Raw genomic sequence first — 23,759 nt, 5'->3', positions numbered from 1 at the left:
TTGAAAGTGGTGTATATTTATTTCTAATTGAAATTCTAAAAAAAGAGAGATGAGCTTTCCTGTGTCCCAGGACGAAAAATGAGGAATTGCAGAGCGTGGGGTAGGCAGCAATAGCCAAGGTGGTGCCCTCCAGATTTTGTGGACTCTTGGCTCCCATCGTCCCAGACCATTAGCCATGCTTCTGAGGGGCTACCCCAGAGGCAGGGAATAGGAAGAACATGAAAATGAGCAACACCAATTTTCTATTTGAGACAGCCCATAATAACCATACATAAGATGCAAGGATGCTCAGCCAGATTGCACTATGAGATTGGTGTCACTCACGAGTGCTCATATAGGAATGATCAGGAGTCATTGCAGAAATGAGACTAGTGTAGAAAGACCAAGAATAAAAGCAGGCAGTTAATTCAACAATGCCTGATATTGAGATGATAGTTGTGCACAAAACAACCTAAAAGACAGTCTAACCCCTTACTGTATATACTTGATCGAACACTGTGCTCTGCAGGAGAGGGTCTCTCCTGCATAATAGCAGGGGATTCATTCAACCAAAATAGGAACCAGACCTTCAGTGTGGGGGCAACTGAGTCAGATGGGCAGGGTACAAATAAAACTACTACAATTATTAATTTTATATTATTATTGTTATTGTTATTTCCTTCCCATTACACATCAGAGAGGTGCTATTTCCATTGTCTGTTGGGTCATACGAAAGACCTTATTTTAAAAAATATGGAATTGTTTTTAACTGTTGATGCTTCTACTGCGAAATCATTTTGAGATGTTTCATGATAAGCTGTTCACAAATGTGATAAAATAAAATAACAAACGTTTATTACATGGATTTGCCACAATATCACAGTTTCAGGAGGAGTTTACTGCTGATACAATGAATGGAAATGAATCCACTTTTATGTACAATACACAAACAAATTCTACTTAAACCTCTGAAACCATTTTTCACAGGGTGGAGTGTTTCTTTCCATAAAAACAGATTTATAAGTAGACTATCGCCAGCTCTGAACTACGAACGGACAACATCTCCTAACACCTGGCCTGGCAGGATGTTGCAGTGCCACTTGTGGCTAAGCGGAAGGGAGAGGTCTGGCCAATCTTGAGTCTTCCTTCAACACCACATAGCAGCAAGAATAGCTGCTGAACCTTTCCCCGGTGTGCAGACAGTGAAGGCCCAACAGCCCTCTTTGGACTAGGAGTTGCCAGTTCTGCCGTATGAGGGAACAGATGACTGTCAAGAAAAGACACAGAAGTAGAGGCCAGCAGTAGCAGAGAAGGGAAATGAATCATGCAGGAACTACAATAAATTGTTGCATGCTCATGCCAATTATATGTTCACTATTGTCAGGCAGAAATAAACATCTAGTAACCTCATTAGTAGATTAATGGACAGTTGCCTGAGGGTGCGTGTGAAACAGGGGGATGGATGGAACAGCCAAACTACTTGTATCGCATCACAACTGCAAAGATCCCCAGTCTTTACAAGTTTATTCCCTAGTTGCCATTCCTTCAGTACAACTAGGAAAGGCCCTCCCATCCCATTCACAGAACTGCAAGATGCACAGTTTCACAAACCCAGCAGCAAAAGAAAGCCTCTTTCGCTCCATTTTTTCATTGCCACATTCTAAACTAAGGTTACCAGAGGTCCCCGTTTCCCGGGGACAGTCCCCGGATATACAAATCAGTCCCCTGACAAAATCCTATCATTCCTATTGAAGTTGAAAAGTGTCCTCGGATTCATTGAAAAAAAATCTGGTAACCTTATTCTAAACTGTTCCCTGACAGCAAATTACTTTGTTCAAATCTCATTCTCCCCTCCTCTGTTTTTTTTTTTTTTTGTATTAGATTTTATTAGGTTCCTTAAAAATTGATGTTTAATGATGAATCATTTTGTAACTGTATACCACAAATACAATTACTTCACTTATCTAGCTACATCTCATTTCTCCCCTTTCCCCCCGCCGCCCCAATTCCTTTTCGGCTGCTGCTGTTTGGATTAGAGGGATCTTGGAGGAAAGAAAGAATGACCAACATTCCAGCTGCGAGCAATCAAAGCTTTCCCCCACATGGTTTTTACCGAATATGTCTATGCCTATGTCTCAATTTGAAGGAGATAGATAAAACAGGTTGTGTTTCCACATCTGGAATCTACATGGAAGGGGTTTTTTGGATTACATTTCATTATTCCTTTCTGACATCTGTTTTTGCCAATTCCTTAGTCCTTTGGAACAGCTTGCCCAGTAAACATGAAGAACCATTTTTCAAATAAAAGGACACACCAAAAATCCAAAACAAGAACCATCTGGAATCCTGAAGCAGCCAACTTGATTCCATAACTGGAGATAAAGTCCTGGATGTGGAGCATTAGGGACACAGTTTGTATTGTGCAGCCAGGCTTCTGGGGCACTTCTGGTGACATGTGACGTCCTCGTCACATGATCATAGTCTCTGTGCTGCTGTCATATTCTTGTTGGCATGCCTCCATTGTCTCCTCAGATCTTGGCCTGGTGTCAGAGAAAGCCTGATAAACTGACAGTTTCCCTATAATTCCCCCCCCCATGTTTCTCAAAAGCAAAGCCAAACACGGAAGCAAGTTTCACACGGCTCCATTATGTATCGGGTGTGTCCGGACTCTGTAAATGATCACTGCTGTCGCTGGGCACAAGAGCAGGGATGTCATGACAACGATGGTGACCAGGATGATCAGGACGATGACCCACACTTCCAAGATGTGCTTTGGAAGGGGAAACTGTGTGGGCTCTATGCTTCCCAAAACATCCATGCTCTTCCTGTTCCTCCCTAAAGCAAAGAAGAAGAAAAGTATCAATAAAACAGGACACAGAGCAAATGCAAGCCTCACTGGTGATAAGCACATAACCTTTCCCTAACTCCAGCCTTGAAATAACAGAGCTTGGATAGGCTGCTTGAAATTTATGTAAGTTAGAAGACTTATCTGCACTTCGGTCCAGAAGAAGACACGCAGGGCACTCCTATCTATACACATATTGTTATGAGTTTGTGGGTGCCAGACAACCCTAATCCCTAGATCTAGTAAGTGTTAGAATTTAATCAATGCTTGGGGTGTTAGGATGGGTGCCAGACCTCTCTAATCCCCAGGTCCAGCAAGGATTAAAATCTAATCAGAGCTAATTAAGCCTGGCTAGCTTCCTGTGTTGAAGTGATCACCTGGGTGATGGACCATTAAGACGACAAAGAATCAAAGGATTCCTCAACAAATAAAACCAAAGTTTACAGCATAGAGAGGTTAGGAAGAATAATGTGGCAGAGTAGCAGAGCAGCAAGCTGGAAAGCCAGAGAGGCACACCAATGGTTGATCTCTGCCATAGCTGCAGCTATGGGAGAAACAAGGCCCTTTTGAGGTGTTAATGCTGTGAACCCCTCCATCATAGGCTCAGGTTGTATATATGTGTAAATAAACCATATACTGTATCATAAAGGCACCGCAGTCTCTGCTGTGCCCCATTTCCAAAAGGAAACACAAACCCTGGGTAAGTACCTGGAACCCCTGGAATCTCATACTGCTCAGAGATTGGAGTAGCATGCAACAATATTTACTCAAGCCCCACTTCATGTAATGGGGCTTTCTGGCACAGAAATAGGCATATGATTGCAGCCTTAAGGATGTAAGGATTTGGTCTGTGCCAACACTGCTGCGTGGGATCAGATAGAATGGATCACTTCTATGGCTGCCTGCCTGCCATCCAGATACTACCTAGAAATAGATGTCATTTAATGTTATTTCATGTGTTGTGGCTTTCTCAGATAATTTGCTGTAGTGACTAGTATATTGTACATAGAGGAAGGAATTCAATGTTGTACAGTGGTACCTCAGGTTAAGATCTTAATTTGTTCCGGAGGTCTGTTCTTAACCTGAAACTGTTCTTAACCTGAAGCACTACTTTAGCTAATGGGCAGTGGCGTAGCGTGGGTTGTCAGCACCCGGGGCAAGGCAAGTAATTTGCGCCCCCTAACCCGTGGATTTGCGCCCCCTAACCCTAACCCCCAGATGTTGCGCCCGGTGCGGCCGGCCCCCCCTGCACCCCCCACGCTACGCCACTGCTAATGGGGCCTCCCGCTGCCGCCGCCCCGCCGCCGTGTGATTTCTGTTCTCATCCTGAAGCAAAGTTCTTAACCTGAGGTACTATTTCTGGGTTAGCGGAGTCTGTAACCTGAAGCATGTGTAACCTGAGGTACCACTGTACTATGCTGAATGTTCCGTCAGTGCAAGCATTTCAGCTTGCTAGATGGAACAGTTCCACCCACCCACCCACCTTCTTCCATGTGCTGTTCTGGGGATTCTCCTGACCGCTACCAGGAGAACTAGAGGAAACCCCATTGTGCAAATGAAAGCCCTTGCACAGGCTTCTGTCAAAGGGATTCATTAGCTGAATCCCACCCAAATATAGGACTTCTAAGTCCAAATTCCTACTCAATGGAAAGAGGGTCTGGAGCAGGTCACGAAGCCAGAGCATAATTTGGCGCATGTGCTAAATTAACAATTGATCCAGTTGCGCATCAAAGAATACAATGAATGTTATTTATTTCAGAGGACTGCATTTCCACAAAATGTCACAGAAACAAAAAGAGGGCTTTGTTGCAAAACACTGCTGCGCAACCCTGCCACATGGTCATAACATCAAAATGTGAAACTGTGCATGGTGGCACAGAAGGGAGGCAGTTACAGGGTGAGTGTGGGCTGCTGTTCATACTTCTTAAGCCACATGGTGAGGAAATGTTCTGTTTAATAAGGTATCTTGAGGAGGGAAGGGAGCTGTAAAAAGAAAACCATGTACTCTGATACCCTCCAATAAAAAGGCATCGTAAAATGCTGGCTCTTCATTAGTATTCATTACATGTCATTATTTTAACTGCGCCACTATTGTATAATCTGATGGAAAAAATGAACAACTCTGCTATTCTGCCCCTCAGTGAGATAGAAACATGTTGACTTAATGCAGGAGAGCCAAAGTTTAATTAGCCTGGAAGGCTTTTTCGTCCTACAGGGCGCACCGTATTTTTCGTCCTGTATTTTTCGTCCTATAGGGCGCATCGGCCCATAGGACGCACCTCGTTTTTTGGGGGGGAAATGAATAAAAAAATTTTATCCCCCCCCCCAGCCGCGGCTGCAGCCCCAAGCCTTGCATACACCTGCCCGAAGCACGGGGCACTCTCCAGAGGGCTCCCGTGCTTCGGGCTGCAGGCTGCCGCCCCAAGCCTCACACACCCGGCAGGACCTCCCGCCGGGCGTGCAAGGCTTGCAGACACCCGCCTGAAGCAGGGAGCGCCCTCCGGAGGGCGCCCCGTGCTTCAGGCTGCAGGCTGCTGCCCGCAAGCCTTGTGAGCCCGCGGGAACTCCTGCCGGGCTTGCAAGGCTTGCGGATAGCTTCCTGAAGCTTGGAGAGCTAGAGGCATCGGTGCGCACCGACCCCCTCACTCTCCAGGCTTCAGCGAAAGCCTGCATTCACCCCACAGGACGCACACACATTTCCCCTTCATTTTTGGAGGGGGAAAAAGTGCATCCTATGGGGCGAAAAATACGGTATTTCAAAACAAGGATGAGGAACATCAGATCCACACGCCAGATGTGGCCCTCTAGAGCTCTCTACCTGGCCTAAGAATTGTACCCATTAAAAACCCCGGAAGTGCTGCAGGATATCAGTGTATAAATCTTCTCAAGCAACATCACAGATTCTCTGCAAACTGGGAGGCCTTTTGTATGCTAAAAAAAATGAGATACAGTACATCATTTATGCCATCTGAATGTGAAAATGTGCCTTAAAAATGGAACAGTGGGGGCAGGGCAGGGAGAGGAATTGTTCAGTTGTGTGTGAGCTACCTAATTGCTATGTTGTCCTCCACTATGTGGGAGTGTCCCCTGATTCTTTGCCTCCTTTTACAAGTTCCTATCAACACCAATGGATGACTTAAAGATTAGATAGATTAGATAGATACGCACAGTGTGTGTGTGTGTGTGTGTGTGTGTGTGTGTGTGTAATAAGTTCCGTAATGAGTCAGCTCAAAAGCAAGCAATTTGGCTCCCATCCAATCAATTGTAAGTAGCCAGAGTCTCTTCTCTCTCAGCAGCATATTGCCACAGCAGAATATGCTTTGCTGGATTAGTCTGCAGTCATAGAGGCACTGAGTATCTGCAATGAACCATTCTGATCAGTTTGCTGTCCAGGCAAGCTGACACTTGTTTGCTTTTTTAATCTAGCAGGGATGATTCAAGAAGAAGCAATTGCCCTCCAAAAATATTCCCCACTACCTTTTTTGGTAACTGCACAGATGTGTATATGCACCTGCAAGAAAAGGAAGGTGGGAAAACATACCATAGGGCAAAGGTTGCCAGTGTGGCACCCATGGGGTGCATATGTGCCTGCAGAGGGTTTCCCTGATGCCCACAGGGTTCCCCATTTCTGGGTTCAAAGGATCAGAACAGGGCCTGTGCAAGGCCCTTTTCCTCTCCAAACGCAAGCATCTAAAGTTCTCAGCCCCTCAACCAAAAAGAGTTATAGCCCTGAATTTCATCACCTTAACCTCAACATACAGACCAGTATTTGCACAATACTATCTACCTTAATGAGAAACATTGGACATCCCAGGCTAATAAATTGCTGCAGTTCTCTCCCTCGCCCTCTCTTCTCCTGGACGAATCCAACTGGTGTCCCATGAACTGCCGGAGTGTGTCTATGTATGAAGCAAGGCTGGCCCAAGACATTTGGCTGCCTGAGGCAAAGGATAAAATGATGCACACCCATTCATAGTGCCTCCTACTTCGGTACTAGCAAAGGGGCACTGCCCTGCCCCTGAGGGAGGTCAGCAGGATAGATATAAATGTGGATGGCAAAGTGTGTGACGCACAGCTCTCTTCTCCAACAGAACAGTTTGGTCAGGGAGCTCGGGAGGATATATGCTGCCTGAGACCTTACTTTGCCCAATGGCAGAACTGGCTCTGGTAGGAAGCTTGCAGCTTCTATGCCCATGGGACCCTCCCTCTCATCTGTCCAGTCTCCAGGGAAGATTTTGCCGGGGCAAATAAAATTAGTGATGGAGTAAAAAATCCTTGCCAAATCTCCAGTCACACGGACTGCCTCTGTGTATATTTAAACTACAGTAGGCGTTGACGCAGATTTCGTGTCTGATTCAGCAGCCTCGAGGCATCTCACCTGTACATAATCATGGTTTCCTGAGTCACGAAATCCGTTTCTTTACACGAATGAAGCAACTGATGACACCAAACTGTGCGCAAACCCCTGCCAGCTGGATACGTTGCTGTTTCCCACCCTGATCTTTTGATCCTGTTAACATTTATTTACTTATTTATTTATTTATTTATTTATTTGCTTGCTTGCTTGCTCGCCTGCCTGCCTGCCTGCCTGCCTGCCTGCCTCTCCAGTCAACATCAGCCTACAAAGCAAACCAATCCATTCTTTCTCAACAAGAGGCTCAACACCTGATTCTGTCAATGGGTCGAATCCGGACTAGGGCTGTGTACACATTATCAGCTCAAAACAAAGCCACCTCATTCTGTTTCTCAATTCAGATCAAATGTGCTTTGGGCTCTTTATTCCAGTTGCTATCTGTGATGGATATGAATTGTTCTTACATGTGTGCTGTTGTTGTTTTAAAATAGTTTTTTTATTTTATTATGTGTGTGTGTGTGTACACAATTTTATTTTAGTACCCCAGGAAGACGAGGGAATGACTCTGCAAATTGTAGCTCTGTGAGGGAAACAGGGAAACTTCTAACAATGCTGACACTTTAAATCTCTACAGGATTCTGTAGAGGAAGCCATGACTGTTTTAACTATATAGTGCAGAAGGGACCTTGGTTTTAAGAAGTTACTCCTTATGTTTTAGCCAAAATCTGCTTCCCTGCAATTCCCATCCACTGGGTCTACTCTTGGTTCTGTAGATCTCTTAGTTGCAGCCTAAAAGGACACTCCATTGACTAAAGATGTCAATAAACTGAAAAATAAAATGTTAATCAAAAATCATGGTTCAAAATTTAGGAAAGATAACCACAGTGGCTCTGTCAGGAATATAATTCATGAGCAGGATTCCTGGGAGTGCAGGCTGGTTGGGAGTGCTAGTTTAATTTGGGATTCAAGTTTCACCGCAATGCTATTTTGTGGGTTTCCATGTCAGAGTCTTACGTGGAATAAGACTCTGCTATGTCATAGGCAGGCTGAGGCGTGCTTCAGTGGAGGAATTTGCTGGCAAGCTTCTGCTGAAATGGAAGGCCTTCCTTCTATGAGTGTGTGTGTGAGGCAGAGCCTACGCACAGCACAGGAAAATGTGTGCTCCATGCTCCATTTACAGAGAAGTGCATTAGTGCTGTCGTTATTTGGAATGAACTTCCTGGCAAGCAGTAATCTAAGCTGTTGATTTGCTCCGAGTGAAACTCAGTTATTTCCTACACTGGCAAACGTTTTGTGGCTCCAGGCTCTGATCCCTGGACGCTTCCTCATGCCGTGAGCAGCCTCAGTAATCTTATTAGTTTTGCTTGGATTTCATGTCCACATTCATGTCACACACAGAACTAAACTGGGATGCTGGAATACTTGAGATTTAAAGCCGGCGAGTCCCATTAATTCAATACAAAAGCAATCGACTTCAAACACAGCTTTCTGACAGCCATGATCGTACCATGAGTAGAACAGAGATGAGGAACATCTGGTCCTCCATATGTTGTTACACTAAAGCTCCCACCAACCTTTGGAGCAACGTGTTGGGCATGGATCCAGGAGACCTGGGTACCAAGCCCTGCTAAGCCATTAAGTTCACAGGAGCAGTCCCTGTTTCTCAGTTTAACTTCCTCTTATGCTTGTTGTCATGGAAATGAGACAGTACCACACATCATGTGTATGAGTATGAGAAGGTTTGAAGTGAAGGACTACACCTCTCTCTGCGTCTTCCTCTTCCTTTCCATTCCTATGAAGGGTTCCATGTGTGGCCCAGAGGCATTTCTAGGAAATGTGAGGGAAGAAGGTAGACTTGCTAGGTGCCTGCACATTGCTTTTCAGCCAGCACAGTACAAATTAAACAAAACAGAAAACTGGAAGAGACAGCTGGCGAAGGGGCTGTCTGCAGGCATCATGTAAGGGACCTTGATTTCAGTATAAGAAGCTTAAGTAATCCTTGCTTATTTACTTGCCCCTCTTGGGCAAGTCATTCCCTCTCACTTTAACCTACCTCAAAGGGTTGTTGTGAGGCCCCAGTGCTGTGCTGATCTGAGTGACAGGGTGTGATAAAAATGTCATATGAAGAAAAAGCTTACACAACTGTGCAACTTGTTATGCGATGACCATGGGATTGTGTACAATGAGCGAGCGGCCCCAGCCGAGCAGCCTGACATCATCTTGGCTATACCATTTTTGTAATTTCTCCCCAAAGTTGGGTGACGCTCGCTCGTTGCCACTTTGACATCAGCAAGAACAGGTTAAGCTGGAGTCACTGTGCCAATTCTCTTAAGTGCTCCAGATCAGAAAGATAACATGACGTCAAAACCTGTGGAAATTCAAAGGCCAGGCTACACCCATCTTAATGCCTTCAAGGGATTACTTGTTAAAACACAGGCTGTTTGTAAGAAACCCACAAACCTATTTATTACTATCACGCAGCACAGGGGGCTCTGCATTTAAACCAGCTTGCCGACAGACAAAGGGGGGGGGGGGAGAACCCAACAGGCACTGTGCTCTGAATCCTGGTGTTTAATGAAATGAGAGAGTTTGGTGGAGCTTGGAGAAGATTCAAGAGCAAGTTACTCCAATTTTAAGAGATTCTTCATTTAATGGTCATTCTTGCTGAGCTGAGGATTTATGGAAACCATTTCTCCCTCAAATTGTGAACGCATCCTGCTGGGTGTTCAAATGCAAAGACTATAAACATGGAACAGTCTTTCCTTGGGAGGTGGTGGACTCTCCTTCCTTGGAGGTTTCTAAGCAGAGGTTGGATGGCCATCTGTCATGGATGCTTTAGCTGAGATGACTGCATTGCAAGGGCTTGGACTAGATGACCCTTGGGGTCCCTTCCAACTCTATGATTCGATGGACCTGTTGCTCTTGTTACTACTTTCTGCAGGCCCTGCCCAGTTCACCTGGCCACCTTACTTCTGGGGTAAATTCATCTAAATCTATGTCTACCCTAACTTTACAGCCCTCCCAGCCAGAAGTGACCACCCCTTCTGGTTGTACAGTGGCTACTGCCTCCACATTCCTGCCCCTCCAAAGGAAATCCCTGCTAGTTCCTAAGTGACTCCAGCACATCAGGAGCTGGGGTTGTTCTTCGAGTTCACCTGAAAAGTTTTAATTCTTGTTGGGAGGGTGACCAGCAAGGTGCTCACCCACATATCAGGTGTTTACCATATTGTATCAAACAATACTTGATGCACTTAATTTAGCAGGGCACAGGGTTCAGTAACCCCAACCCAACTGTCTTAATAGGCTACAATGGAACAACCCTAAACTCATAACCAGAAATACAAAAGTCCAGGCAGCCATTAGGCAGTAGAGCCCCCCAAAGCTGGGCCTGCTAGTAATTGGTACCTGGGTAAAAGCATAAGAAGAGTCCTGCTGGATCAGGCCCATCTAGTTCAGGATCTTATGGCAAATGGATGGAACAGCACTCTCTTCTATGGTGAGTCCCAGCAGCATCCTGCCTTTGACAGGAGAGCCAGAACATAGCTATTGTTGCTAGTAGCCATTGATTGCTTTACGCTCTATGAATCTGCCTAATCCTCTTTTAAAGCCGTCCAAGTTGGTCATCTTGTGGGAGCAAATGCCACAGTGTACAACCATCACCTCATTCTGTTGCATGTGTCAGCCCTTTGCTACTTTCAAATAAACACGAAACTCATTATCCATAAGGTATGGCATTATACAGGAACGGAAACGAAAGGCAAAAGTCAACACTCGGCTCAAACTATGCGCAGTGGAACAGAGCAATGCAACCTTATTGCTCTTAAATGATAACAATGAATGGGTGTCAGTTCAGGGCCCAGGGGATAGGGCAGATAAAAGATTCAAAAGTTTGTTCCTGGGCAGATATTTAAATAAAACATTTAATAACTATAGCAATGCTATCAACACAGATTAAGCAGCTGCCCTTGGCACACAAAGACCTGTTGGATTGCTTATAAGGGTCACTCGGGGTATTTACTTGTGTGGAAACCAACACATTGGGGGTTTATTCTATGAGCTCTGCCCCAGCTTCCAATCTTTCCAGGTCTCCGTTTGCATAAACCCAAGGCACATACCCTGCAACAACATGCATAGGCTCCCATAAATGTGATCCATGTGCCGGTTATTGATGGTGCATATGGAGATCTTGGAACATATGGAAGTCAGCAATGGGATGCCCATTTCCCACTCCATGCCTTAATTTATACACAGCTGGGCACCTGGTGAGAGCTAAGGTGTAGAATGGGGAGGGGAGCCTGTGGCCCTCCAGATGTTGCAGGATCCCAATTCCCATCAGCTCCGGCCAGCATTATAAGAATCACAGAACTGTAGAGTTGGAAGGAACATCAAGGGCCATCTAGTCCAACTCCCTGCAATGCAGGAATCTTGCCCACGAACATCTCTGGGTGGGCTTGAACCACCAACTTTCTGATTAACAGCCAGTTGCAAAAGAAGATGGGTTTCATAATCTAGCAACATCGAGAGAGCCACAGGTTCACTACCAATGTTCAAAATTTGCCATGTGCATTTTGCACCTGGCTATCACCTACTTGCAACCACATGAAGATGCCCAGGCACCAAGATGGTGCCTGACATCTCCACCATCTGGAGGTGTGTGCCTGGGGATCCTGGGATCTTGACTGTTTTCACACACTAGAAACAGCTTCCTGTAGAATTCTATTCGTGATATTTTATCTGCACAATCAGGAGAAATTTCAGGAACCAAAACGTCATATTGGGAAATATGACTTTCAAGACATCTGGCCACAAAATGGCACCTAGACATTCCGTTTTGGTGACTGTCACCCTGGTTTAAAGAGTCATTTGGCTCCTAGCTTCTATATCTGAGTTTCTAACGCTGTTCCCTACCTCTAGTGTAGTACAGTGGTACCTCAGGTTACATACGCTTCAGGTTACACACGCTTCAGGTTACAGACTCCACTAACCCAGAAACAGCACCTCGGGTTAAGAACTTTGCTTCAGGATGGGAACAGAAATCGCATGGGGGCAGCGGAAGGCCCCATTACCTAAAGTGGTGCTTTAGGTTAAGAACAGTTTCAGGTTAAGAACGGACCTCCAGAACAAATTAAGTTCTTAACCCGAGGTACCACTGTATAGATGTTTCCAATTAATAACCTGACACTGCCAAAAACAATGGGGGAATGGCATCCCTGCCATGCAGTTAGAAACGCAACATAATTGACAAAAACTCTGTCCTATGTAAGCTACACAATACTTAAAGGTTAATTGTTTATTTATTTAACAAGTATCTTTCTTGGATAGAAACTGCCTGTCTGCAGAAACTACTACTATCTATTTCAAATTCAATAGGAGTGGAAGATGTATTATTAAAGCACATAGCTTGCTTGACTGGTTAAGGGTCAGTCCTAATTTGATTGAAAAATCTCTTGCTTCCAAAGAAAGTAGAAACAAATCAGAAGGGAGAAGTCTAATCAAAGCAGAGGCATGAAAATCAGGAAGCATCTTATCTGAGAGCAGAGGAAGCCAGTCTGAGATTATTTTGGTGGCCAGGTATAAAAATAAAATTAGTGCTCTTAGCACGCCACAAAATAATACTAAAAAACCAAAATGGACATACAGTAGTCTAATAATGCCACGCCAAATCTGCCGCCTGAAGCTGCCTCTTAATGGGAGGTCACTTTTCAGAAACATGATCAGTCCTTCCTTGAAGGTTCAGCTTTTATTTTTAAAAATACTCTGGCCCTTTTTAAGACTGGAGATATAAGGAGGGGGTGGAGAAGGCTTCAGGCAGCATCCTACCCAATTGCTCATTAAGAAGCAATGCAATTAAATCCCTTCCAACATAGACAGATACCTGTATTTATGATCTTGCAGTTCTGTAAGTGATTCCCCACCCCCACCCTTACCACAAGGTTTCTGGCTAGGTGCCTGAAGTAGAGAAAAGAGAGCGAGAGAGAGAAAGTAAAGGGGCCCCATCACTTTATATGATGAACAGATTGTTGTTGTTATTTACTGAATTTATAGAATAAAATCAAAATATACAACCACAACCATATACTGTAGTTTTGGCACCAGTTAGCATCCCCCACTGGGGACATGATGAACCTAGGAAAGCAGGCAGCCTTCAAATCATCAGTAAGGGAGGAGGGAGGAGGGAGGAGCAATTCCCATTTGGGAGGTAGAGACTGAAGGTTCCAGGCCAGAGAATCTGCATTTATGTCACTTTCACTTGTCTGCTTTCACCTGGAATTCCTTCAGCCCCAGAATTCCAAAGAAAGGGATGTTGCTTTGGGCTCACCTGCCTCGCCATCTCCACTGTCTCCTGCCATCCCTGCGAGCAAGACCCATCCAAATATGCATCTATTTTACATTTTGCACTTTAGCAGCGTGTGGTAGGATTGTTTTATAGTATTATTGCATGGGCACTTTAGGAAGTTTGTTTTTATTGTATTTCGCTTTCTCCTTGTTAACTGATTTTAGCTGTTGTTTGACAATTAAAAAAACAAAACAAAACCTAAATGCAATAAATAGTAATAGTATGACATGTAAAGGCTTAAAAGCGTGCAGTTGATTTCTGGGTTTTATTTGGGAACCAGACGTGTCAATTTCCCCTACGTGTGTGTAGGATTTGACATGTGCTCAATCACATCCGGACAGGCCATTTCAGTATGGATGGCTAGAGATGGAGGAGGAAGCATGCCTTGTGGTGGACAGCTTCTTCAAGTATTGTCTAAACCAGCCAAATGTCTCTCAAAAGCAGCACAAGAGAAACAGCGGAATATCCAATGCTAAGTCAGTGCCCAAACACTACTGATTAGGATACAAATGGTACAACAGTTAAGGGTGCAGACATCTAAATGATGGCAAACTGGCACACTGTATGTGATAGGCTGTGTGGCAGAAAGCTACCAAGTGATTTAGAACACAGTGGAATTTGTTAGTATTGCTGGTAATTTACAATGTCCTTTACCATCTTTATTTCATGCCTGCCCTTAATGTCACAACAATCCTGTGAGCTGAATTGCTGTTATTTCCATTTCACAGACAGGTAAGAGAAGCTGAAAAATAAAGAACTTGTCATACAGATAATCCAAGAACGAAAAAGGAGTTGAACAGTAGTTGAACATCTTGTGCTGTACCACACCCGATCTTTTCCAAACGCCTGAACTGATAGAGATTTTTTAAAAAAATTCTAAAGCATCCGTATCCAGTCTTTCCTTTAAAACTTCAAAGGGTTTCTTGGAAAGTGGAAAACATAGCAGATAGGAATCTCCCCCTAAGCTTTTGTTCATGCCAGAAGCTATAAAGGAAAGAGGGGAGGAAAAAAACAAAATAAAGACACAGCACATCTGTGGTTAGTATGGTTATGAAATTCATACAAGCAACATAAAACTTCCAACCTTATATTTGACTTTCTTTGCATTTAGGTACGTCTGTCACAATTAAACGGACAAGAGTAGGAATGTGTTTATTTCTTTGAATCAAAAGATGAACCTGGTGACACGCCTTGCAATTGTTCATTTCTGATCAGCTGCATAGAGAAGACTGCAAACGCACTAACCAGAAATGGGTTGAAAACCAAGAGAAAGTGAAAAATGAAAATAACAGAATATCATCTGAAACGATCAAACGCATACGCATATGGGAGATCATATACATTCTGTAGCCTGAGAGCCACTCCCAATTCTTTTTCAAGCACCGATAAAGGCAATTAGACATGCCAATGAATTCCAGCTCACTGCAATTCCTTTGGATAAGTACTAAATTAGCGTCATTTTGCTACTGGGAATAGAGACGGTTACACAACACTGTGTGGGCAACAAAATGTATAATGCACATAGGCCATCACAGGTGATTAATGTAAGCATCACTGTTATAGGTACTGGCTTCCCTCTGCATATGCATGTGGTGGATTAACTATGTCTAGTCATCGCATGTGCCCAACTCCATGGGTTTTCCCCATATTTTGCTATAGGGAAATGAAGGAAAACAATTGCCTTTCGGAAACAGTCTGGAGATAAGGATCCAACAACAGAGGAACTACTGCCAAAAACCAGGATACGAACAGCAAACCGCACAACATTTTTACATCTTGGTTTCATCTCATAGTTTTTGTTAGTGATAGCTTTACAATAGTTGCTATAAAAATGATAGGCAAGAATACATGCAATGCACATTTAAATATCTCATATTTATATCATAAACCACAGAAAAAAGCTAACTATAAAACAAACAGCACAGGCATATCTAAAAGAGCAGTATATACAGATATATAAATGTGTGCGCGTGTGTCAAAGGTTTAGCTTAAGTGATGCTCACCAGAATAAAATAGTCATAAGAGAAGGTTTGCTACCACCTCAAATGCCCCAGTATAGAAGGAAACTTACAAATGGGTCTTGCAGGGTAGTTACCTGATCTTGCAGGGCAAGATCACTCACTTTCCTGAAAAAAATAATCCAATGACTTTCTGAAATGAAGATCAAAGATGGTATGGATAGAGCCCTTTCTTATTGACGAGCTACTTGTGGAATTTCCCTTGAGACTTAAAACTATTACTGATCTCCAAGGCAAACAAGCAAGCAAACAAAAATCGGAGCAATGCTAAATGCAAACGGGAAAGGAAGTGAAGAGAAACTGACATGAAGAAGGTGTTGGAGGAATATGAAAGCGCACGAATAAAGCAAGCAAGCAAAAGAAATCGTGGCACTCGCCTCTCTCGAGAGTAAAAATTCACGGACAAGTCGCTGCTCATCGCTACAAAGAGGACTTACAGGAGTTTTTTATGCTGCTTTTGAGTCTCCGGGCTGCTTCCAAACCCCGCCTGGAGAGTCGCCTGCTCGGCTTGCGAGCGTCTGGTCCAAAGGAGCGCAAAATCCGCGGCCGCCGAATAACTGGACGAAGAAAAGTGGGGAGTAAGTTCACACACACCCGGCCGGTGGGATCCTCTTTCTCCGAGCCCGGCGGACAACTTCCACCCCGAAGACTCTGCTCTGGCCAACGGGATGCCGCCTCCCACGCCCGGAAAAGGGAATTCTAACAAAAGCGAAAGTTTCCCTCTCGCTTGCTCCGCGCGCTGGAACTCCGCGCTCGCCTCGTTTGCGCTGCTGGCATAGGCGCCGACTCCATGGGGCTTGAGGGGGCTTGAGCCCCCTCAAAAAATTTTTTGGGGGGGCTCAGCCCCCCCAATAATCTCGGGCGCCCTTGCCGCCGTCCCCCGCCTCCTCCCCACCTGCTCTCTCCCCAGCCAGCCAGCCAGCCAGCCGCGCGCCCTAGCTGGAGAGCCCCGGCCGTCCCCCGCAAGAACAGGGGAATCCCCGGGGGCGGGGGCTTCTGCCTCTAGCCCCAGGTTTCCCGCATATCAGCTGTTCCGGAGCTGATTAATAGGCAGCAGCACGCTCTCCCCTATTCGCTCGCGAGGGGGCGGCGCCACTTTATTTGCATATTCATGAGCTTATTTGCATATTCATGAGCTCATTTACATTTCACGAGCTTTCCCGGGCCCCCCCAATATTTTTTATAAGTCCGCGTCCCTGGCTGCTGGGAAGGTCAGGCTTCGGCTGGGTAGCCGTGCTACTTCGCCCCGCCCCCGCGACATCAAAGGCGAGCGGGCCACCTAGTGGCCACATGCGAAGTGCAAAACCTTAGTTTGATTTGATAGGTTTTGTTGATATACCAGTAGTATCCAGTTGTATACCTTCTCATCAGAAATAGCATGACGAGGAGATACTTAAGTATAAAGTAGCTTGTCAAAGAAATAAGAAAAACAAACCAACATGGCTGTATCACAATGAAGCATTTATTTATGATGGATATATGATGGGTGATTATCATGTACGATATCATGCATGAGATATTATATATGATATATGTTAATCAGTGCTTTTTTCTGGAGGGACGCAGGGGGACGCATACCCCTAAACATTTTGAGAATCTTTGTACTTTTGTCCATTTACTGTATTTATTTTTCCCGATTTGAACTATAAAATGGTGATTTTCTTGAGTCAAAATGAGAGTACCCCTAAACATTTTTTAAGGAAAAAAACCACTGATGTTAATTTTAAAAGATTTCTGGGTCTGGAGTAGCCCCTAGACCCAATGGAAACATGTGCACTCATGGCAACAGTGATATATTACCGTATTTTGCGCCCCATAGGACGCTCCGGCCCATAGGACGCACCTAGTTTTTTTGGGGGGGGGAAATAAAGGGGAAAAAAATTATTTTCCCCCCGGTGCGGGGCTGGAAGAACCAGGTCGGGGAACAGTGGGAAGGCATGCTCTGCCTCCCCGCTGTCCCCCGAGCTTGTGGGGCTGGCGATGGGGAGAAGTGCGCTGATCCCGGGACTGCAGGCAGCTCTGCACCACCATCCCGAGCGGGGCGGGACTTAGCGCCCCGCTCCCGATGGCCGTGCAGATCTGCCTGCATTCCTGGCACGGCAGGCAGCTCTGTGCCGCCATCTGGAGCGGGGCGGGACTTAGCGCCCTGCTCCCGATGGCCGCGCAGAGCTGTGCTGAGCCGGGGACTGCAGGCAGCTCTGCGCAACCCTCAGAGCCGGTCTCCCGAGGGTTGCGCAGAGCTTCTGGAAGCCTGGAGAGCGAGAGGGGTTGGTGCGCACCGACCCCTCTCGCTCTCCAGGCTTCAGCGAAAGCATTCGCCCCATAGGACGCACCCAGATTTCCCCTTCATTTTTGGAGGGGAAAAAGTGCGTCCTATAGGGCGAAAAATACGGTAGTTGCTTTACACAAAAGAAAAACTCTGACATACGCAGACAAACACATGTAGACCTGGTGAGAACCCACCATCATAGTAAAGAGTCTGGTGGCACCTTAAAGACCAGGAAACGTGCTGTAATGTGAGTTTTCTTAAGGAAGAGCTTACTTCATTGGATCCATTTCTCTCAACTTCCTGTTGCATGGAACATGCACATTTCCCACACTTTTACTTAGTATCACAGAGTACATGTGGTTTTCCTATGCGGAAGTACCGTAAAATGCATTCATGTAGATAAGCAACTGCATATAATGTGGCCCCAGAATGTGAACATATGCAAGACTTCACTTGAGGTTCAGCCCTGGAATCATTAATGTCAGGTCTTTGCCTTGCAGTGCATGAAAGAATAATAAGAAAGAGAATTGCAGCTTGCTCTTAGTTTTCTGAAATCAACAGCTGTTTTTTTATTTTTTGTTTATGTTCTCTCTTCACTGTCAGAGTTATGAAAATACACGTGCCGGATGAAGTAATGTGAGTCATGGAAGTCATATTTTCCTGGAAGCTCGCTATGGTGTCTGTTTCTGAGAGCTGAGTGGTGCACGCACAACACTATACTGAGACTCTTATATTGCCAATGATGACTAAAACTCTATTCAAAACAGACAATTGTGCAGTGGGGTTGACTAAATCAGGGGTAGTCAACCTTTTTATACCTACCGCCTACTAATGCATCTTTCTTGATGGTAAAATTTCCTTACTGCCCACCAGTGCTCAATGGGAGGAGGATTCAGCTTGTGCCCCTACCGCCCACCTAGAATCCTGAAACGCCCACTAGTGGGTGGTAGGGACCAGGCTGACAGACAACCCCTGGACTAAATAGTTAGCAAGCCCTGTACTTGGCAGCAGCATAGGAAAGGGAAATGAAATCTAATGAAATTCACAAACCTCACTCTCAGACACACACACACCTCCCATTTCAGCTAAATCACACACGCACACACTTTGCGGCCTTCTAACACATCCCTAGGGTTATCACTGTCAAAGTTGTTATGGACCCCACCCCACACAATGATCTGGGCACTGCTTGAGAGCCAATGTCTCTATCTGCCCTGCCAGAAGCTTGCCCACTCCTCCATGAGCAATTCGATTGTTAACTTGTTGCACCTCAAGGTCCCACCCTTCCTGCCTCCCTGAATGGGCAACCTGGGTGGACCTTGGTTCACCTCTGCTAACATCCTGAAGCATTTCATTTTTTTTATAAATTTTTTATTGATTTTACAACTTTTTTTAAAAAAACAATACACACAAATAAAAAGACAAAACAAACATGTATAAGTTCATCTCCTTTTTTTCATAAACTTCTTTTCTTTGACTCCCCCAAACCTCCCCTTTCTACATCCCAATTCCAAAAAATATTTCAGCAAGTCCTAAATTAAATTTTTAACAAATTTAGTTCCTTATTTGTTCTTTTCATTTAATTAGTCTTGTGTCGCTGTAATCTCCTTTTCCAGAACCTCAACATTTTAGCATTCATTAATTTTGTAATATTTCTTAAGATAAGTTTTAAATTTCTTCCAGTCTTCGTCCGCCGTCTCTTTCCCCTGTTCACGGATTCTGTCAGTCATTTCAGCCAATGTCATATAGTCTATTACCTTCATCTGCCATTCTTCCAAGGTGGGTAGATCTTGAGTCTTCCAATGTTTGGTGACGAGTATTCTTGCTGCTGTAGTGGCATACATGAAAAAGTTTCTATCTTTCTTTGACACCAATTGGTTACTAATGCCCAAGAGAAAGGCCTCTGGTTTCTTAGGGAAGGTACATCTTAGCACCTTTTTCATTTCATTATATATCATTTCCCAGAAAGCCTTAATCCTCGGGCACGTCCACCAAAGGTGGTAGAAAGTACCTTCAGTTTCTTTACACTTCCAACACTTATTATCTGGCACATGATAGATTTTTGCTAGCTTGACTGGAGTCATGTACCACCTGTAAATCATTTTCATAATATTTTCCTTTAAGGCATTACATGCCGTAAATTTTATACCGGTGTTCCATAACCATTCCCAGTCAGCAAACATAATATTATGACCAATATCCTGTGCCCACTTAATCATGGCCGATTTGACTGTTTCGTCTTGTGTATTCCACTTAAGCAACAAGTTATACATTCTTGACAAATTCTTAACATTGGGCATCCTGAAGCATTTCAGGCCACGGTGTCAATTCCACAGGCATCTATACATGCTCAGCTAAGTCCTGTGCTGGGGATCTTCAGCAAGTGAAGCTCCATGAAGTCCATGCTGTTAATCCACAAGGAAGGTAGCACATAAGAGAAGCTATTTGCCTAGAACAGCCAGGGCATGTTCAAAGGGTAAACAATCTTTTCTTCTGGATTTAAACTGACTTCAATGCTCTGTTTTTAAAATTTTGTTAATATACGTATATTTTGTTATATTTTGATACCATAGAATCCTGTTGCTCTGTATTCTGCATGTGCTGGCAGCTAACGATTCATTGGGCTACAGTGGTACCTCGGGTTACATACACTTCAGGTTACATACGCTTCAGGTTACACACTCCGCTAACCCAGAAATAGTGCTTCAGGTTAAGAACTTTGCTTCAGGATAAGAACAGAAATCGGGCTCCGGCAGCGCGGCGGCAGCAGGAGGCCCCATTAGCTAAAGTGGTGCTTCAGGTTAAGAACAGTTTCAGGTTAAGAATGGACCTCTGGAACGAATTAAGTACTTAACCCAAGGTACCACTGTATTCTGTTGTGGGTTTAATCCTAGTGGAAAAGGTGGAACATTTAGCTAAACTGGTCTTCCTGTTGACCCCAGAAGGTGCCATGGTAGGGATAAGAACTTCGTTAAATGCTCCAAGCTACATCACACCCTTTCAGAGGGAGTGTTCTTTGTCTTGATAATTGTCTTATTTCAACATGAGTACATTTAAAAAATCTTCTTCTATGCGTTCTAGTGGCCAAGGGAAGGACCTCACAATTTAGGTCTTGTCTGGTGTAGACATCATCCCTCTTTAGAACACAGCTTAAATATGATGACCATTGAAAATAGAAGAGAGCCATCACAGGTTCAAGTGCTCAAAACAATGAAGATCCACTTTGATTGGTGGTAACATTAACAACAACAACAACTTTATTTATGCCTTGCCCATCTGGGCAGCTTACAGCATATCTAAAAACATAATAAAAACATTAAACCTTAAAAACTTCCCTAAACAGGGCTACCTTCGATGTCTTCTAAAAGTCAGATAGTTGCTTATTTCCTTGAGGGCATTCCACAGGGAGGGCACTACTACCCGAACTCAGGAAAGCCATTTGGTCATTCTGCTTCCTTCTTCTTATGAAACCTGTCTTCGTCAGATGAAACCTTCTAGAAGCACATCAAGGGACCCACTAAAGCTACAAAAGCAACCAGGAAATAAACTGTTTAAATCAATTGCTTGTCCCTGAGAGGAAATGATGACTCTAATTGAGCTTGCAGGGTATGTGGAATTTCTATAGAGGTGAGCATGAGCATGTATTTGGTTGGGATTTGAAAGATGAGGAAACTCCACACCAAAGTTCCTCGAGAAGGAAAAGTAAAAGCCCTTTGTTAAGATCTCCCTTTGATATGAAATGTTTGTTTTACTGAAAATTCATATTAAGGCATTTCTCAGGATGCCAAAAGAATAGCCCAGCCGTGGGAAACTGGATTTCCTCCATGTGGAACATTACACAACAATAGAAAGTTTCTCTTGGAATATTCCACTGCTGCATGATGTTAAAAGGCCAAGGAAATATGTCTATTCTTGGCTGACTCTATTTATTTATGTTTTAAGCAAGTAATAGAAACAGTTTCAGTTTTCAGTGGCCACTTCATACTAATTAGCTAACCTTCCAATATAGGGGCATGAGAGCAGCTTGCAAGTGTATAGTTCAGAAATAATGCTAACCCACAGTCTGTTTTAGCCACTTTTTTTTTTTGGAAAAAAACAACAACTATCAGTTGTCCAACAGATGATCAAACAAACCATAACCTTTCCCCCTGAAATATACTCGGAGTAAAGAGTGGATTTCATGCTCTTTATTCAGCTCATAGAGGTGAGGAGGAATGGAAGTTCCCCCACAATATCCGCTTTATATACATTACAGTGGTACCTCGGGTTAAGTACTTAATTCGTTCTGGAGGTCCGTACTTAACCTGAAACTGTTCTTAACCTGAAGCACCACTTTAGCTAATGGGGCCTCCTGCTGCCGCCGCACCGCCAGAGCCCGATTTCTGTTCTTATCCTGAAGCAAAGTTCTTAACCTGAAGCACTATTTCTGGGTTAGCGGAGTGTGTAGCCTGAAGCGTATGTAACCTGAAGCGTATGTAACCCGAGGTACCACTGTATTTACACAATGGGCTGCACATGATTGGCTAATTCTGGGATTCTCCTGTAGGCCAATCAGGTTGTGGATTCACTTCCACCTGGAGCTGGATTGGGTGGCTCCTGCGGACCAATTATACTGCTGCATTGTTCTAGGACCAGTCAGACTGCTGCATTCTGAATCCTATTGTTCTAGGACCAATCAGACTGCTGCATTTTGGATCCTATTCAACTCAGTACATTACACCCCCCAAAATTTGGTTTTTCCTTCCCAGCTGTTCTTGGCTTAAGGTACATTTGTAGCTTTCTGAGCATCTGAGATGGGGTGGCCAAACAAGCCAGGGTTACGGACGGGTGCTGGATTAATATTATGCCAAACCACAGTTAAAACGAAGTTTTGTAAGCCAGAAACAAATGATGAAATAAACCGTAGAAGAATATAATGCTTTAGAATGGATGCTTTAGCTGAGATTCTTGCATGGCAGGGGGTTGACCGCTAAGGTCCTTTCTAATTCTATGTTTCTATGATTCCAAGGTGCTTCTTTTGACAGGAACCTATAGTTACATGGTTCTGATTACACTGTGTAAAATGTAGCATACCTCCCTGCTACACCTGGTACCTTAATCCTAAAACCAGTACCATAGTTCCATTAAGAGTTTTACTAACAAACATATGGCAAAGCTGCCTGCTACATTAGATAGACTTCACATATTGTATATGTATTTTTAGTTAATTAAAATGCTGCATTCTGATAGGTTCATGAAGGCTTACAGTGAATGTGTACACCACCGTCCCCACAGTACCCATGCCACACACAGCAAATAAAACATATCTGTGGAAAGTCAATTTTCAACTCCATTTGGAGCTTACAGCAGAAGAAAAAGGATTGGATAGGAGGAGGAGAGGCGTCACCGACAGGTGGGAAAACACTGTAAATATATCTAAGCTTCCATAAACATTGCTATAGAACTAAGGTACTGGCTAAATGACAAAGTAAACACGAGTCTTCAGTTGTGCTTTTGCATAGTATGAGGTTTTCAGGGTGGATTATGTGTCCTAAACAGTTTCCAGCTTGATCATCGGAAGGAATTCCGAAAATTTTATTTAAAGGGGGGGGGACTAATTAAGATTAGGACTGAGATGCGCTTCCTAATTTATTTCTACCTTTCACAGAAATGTCCCTAGGGTGGCTTACAACACAGCTCTTAACAATATATATATTATACACAGCTACAGACTTTATCCTGCAGTAAATTTTGTGGCTTCTGTACAGAAACGTTAAAACATGTTCTGTGGCACCCATGAAATAAAATTTAAAATCAGATAGACATAAATATAATATTTTGCAGGTTTTGGTGTCTTCGGGTGTCTTCCCGTGTAAGAGTCGGGGTGTCTGTGCGACGTTTCGACGAGGTCCCACTCGTCATCTTCAGGCTGGTGCTTTCGGCTTCTTGTTACTGGAACAGAGCAGAGTCTGGTGTTT

General features: G+C 44.1%; 1 protein-coding gene across 1 annotated transcript; it reads right to left on the bottom strand.

Annotated features, from left to right (window-relative positions):
• Positions 1-817: 817 nt before the first annotated feature.
• Positions 818-16,304, bottom strand: SMIM3 (small integral membrane protein 3). Its single transcript, XM_082213153.1, has 2 exons — positions 15,971-16,304; positions 818-2,814 (listed from the first exon to the last, which is right to left on the bottom strand). The coding sequence occupies exon 2, from the start codon at positions 2,795-2,797 to the stop codon at positions 2,612-2,614; it is 186 nt and encodes a 61-aa protein (XP_082069279.1). The 5' UTR covers positions 2,798-2,814; positions 15,971-16,304; the 3' UTR covers positions 818-2,611.
• Positions 16,305-23,759: the final 7,455 nt, after the last annotated feature.

Source organism: Podarcis vaucheri (assembly GCF_965113315.1).
Source record: "Podarcis vaucheri genome assembly, chromosome: 2".
Lineage (NCBI taxonomy): Eukaryota > Metazoa > Chordata > Lepidosauria > Squamata > Lacertidae > Podarcis > Podarcis vaucheri.
Note: the sequence above shows the minus strand (reverse complement) of the source record. Positions and strands in the feature narration are given on the sequence as shown.

What these genes read in the sequence shown, in the direction of transcription:
- SMIM3 (XM_082213153.1), bottom strand. Translation starts at nt 2,797, where the DNA reads ATGGATGTTTTGGGAAGCATAGAGCCCACACAGTTTCCCCTTCCAAAG.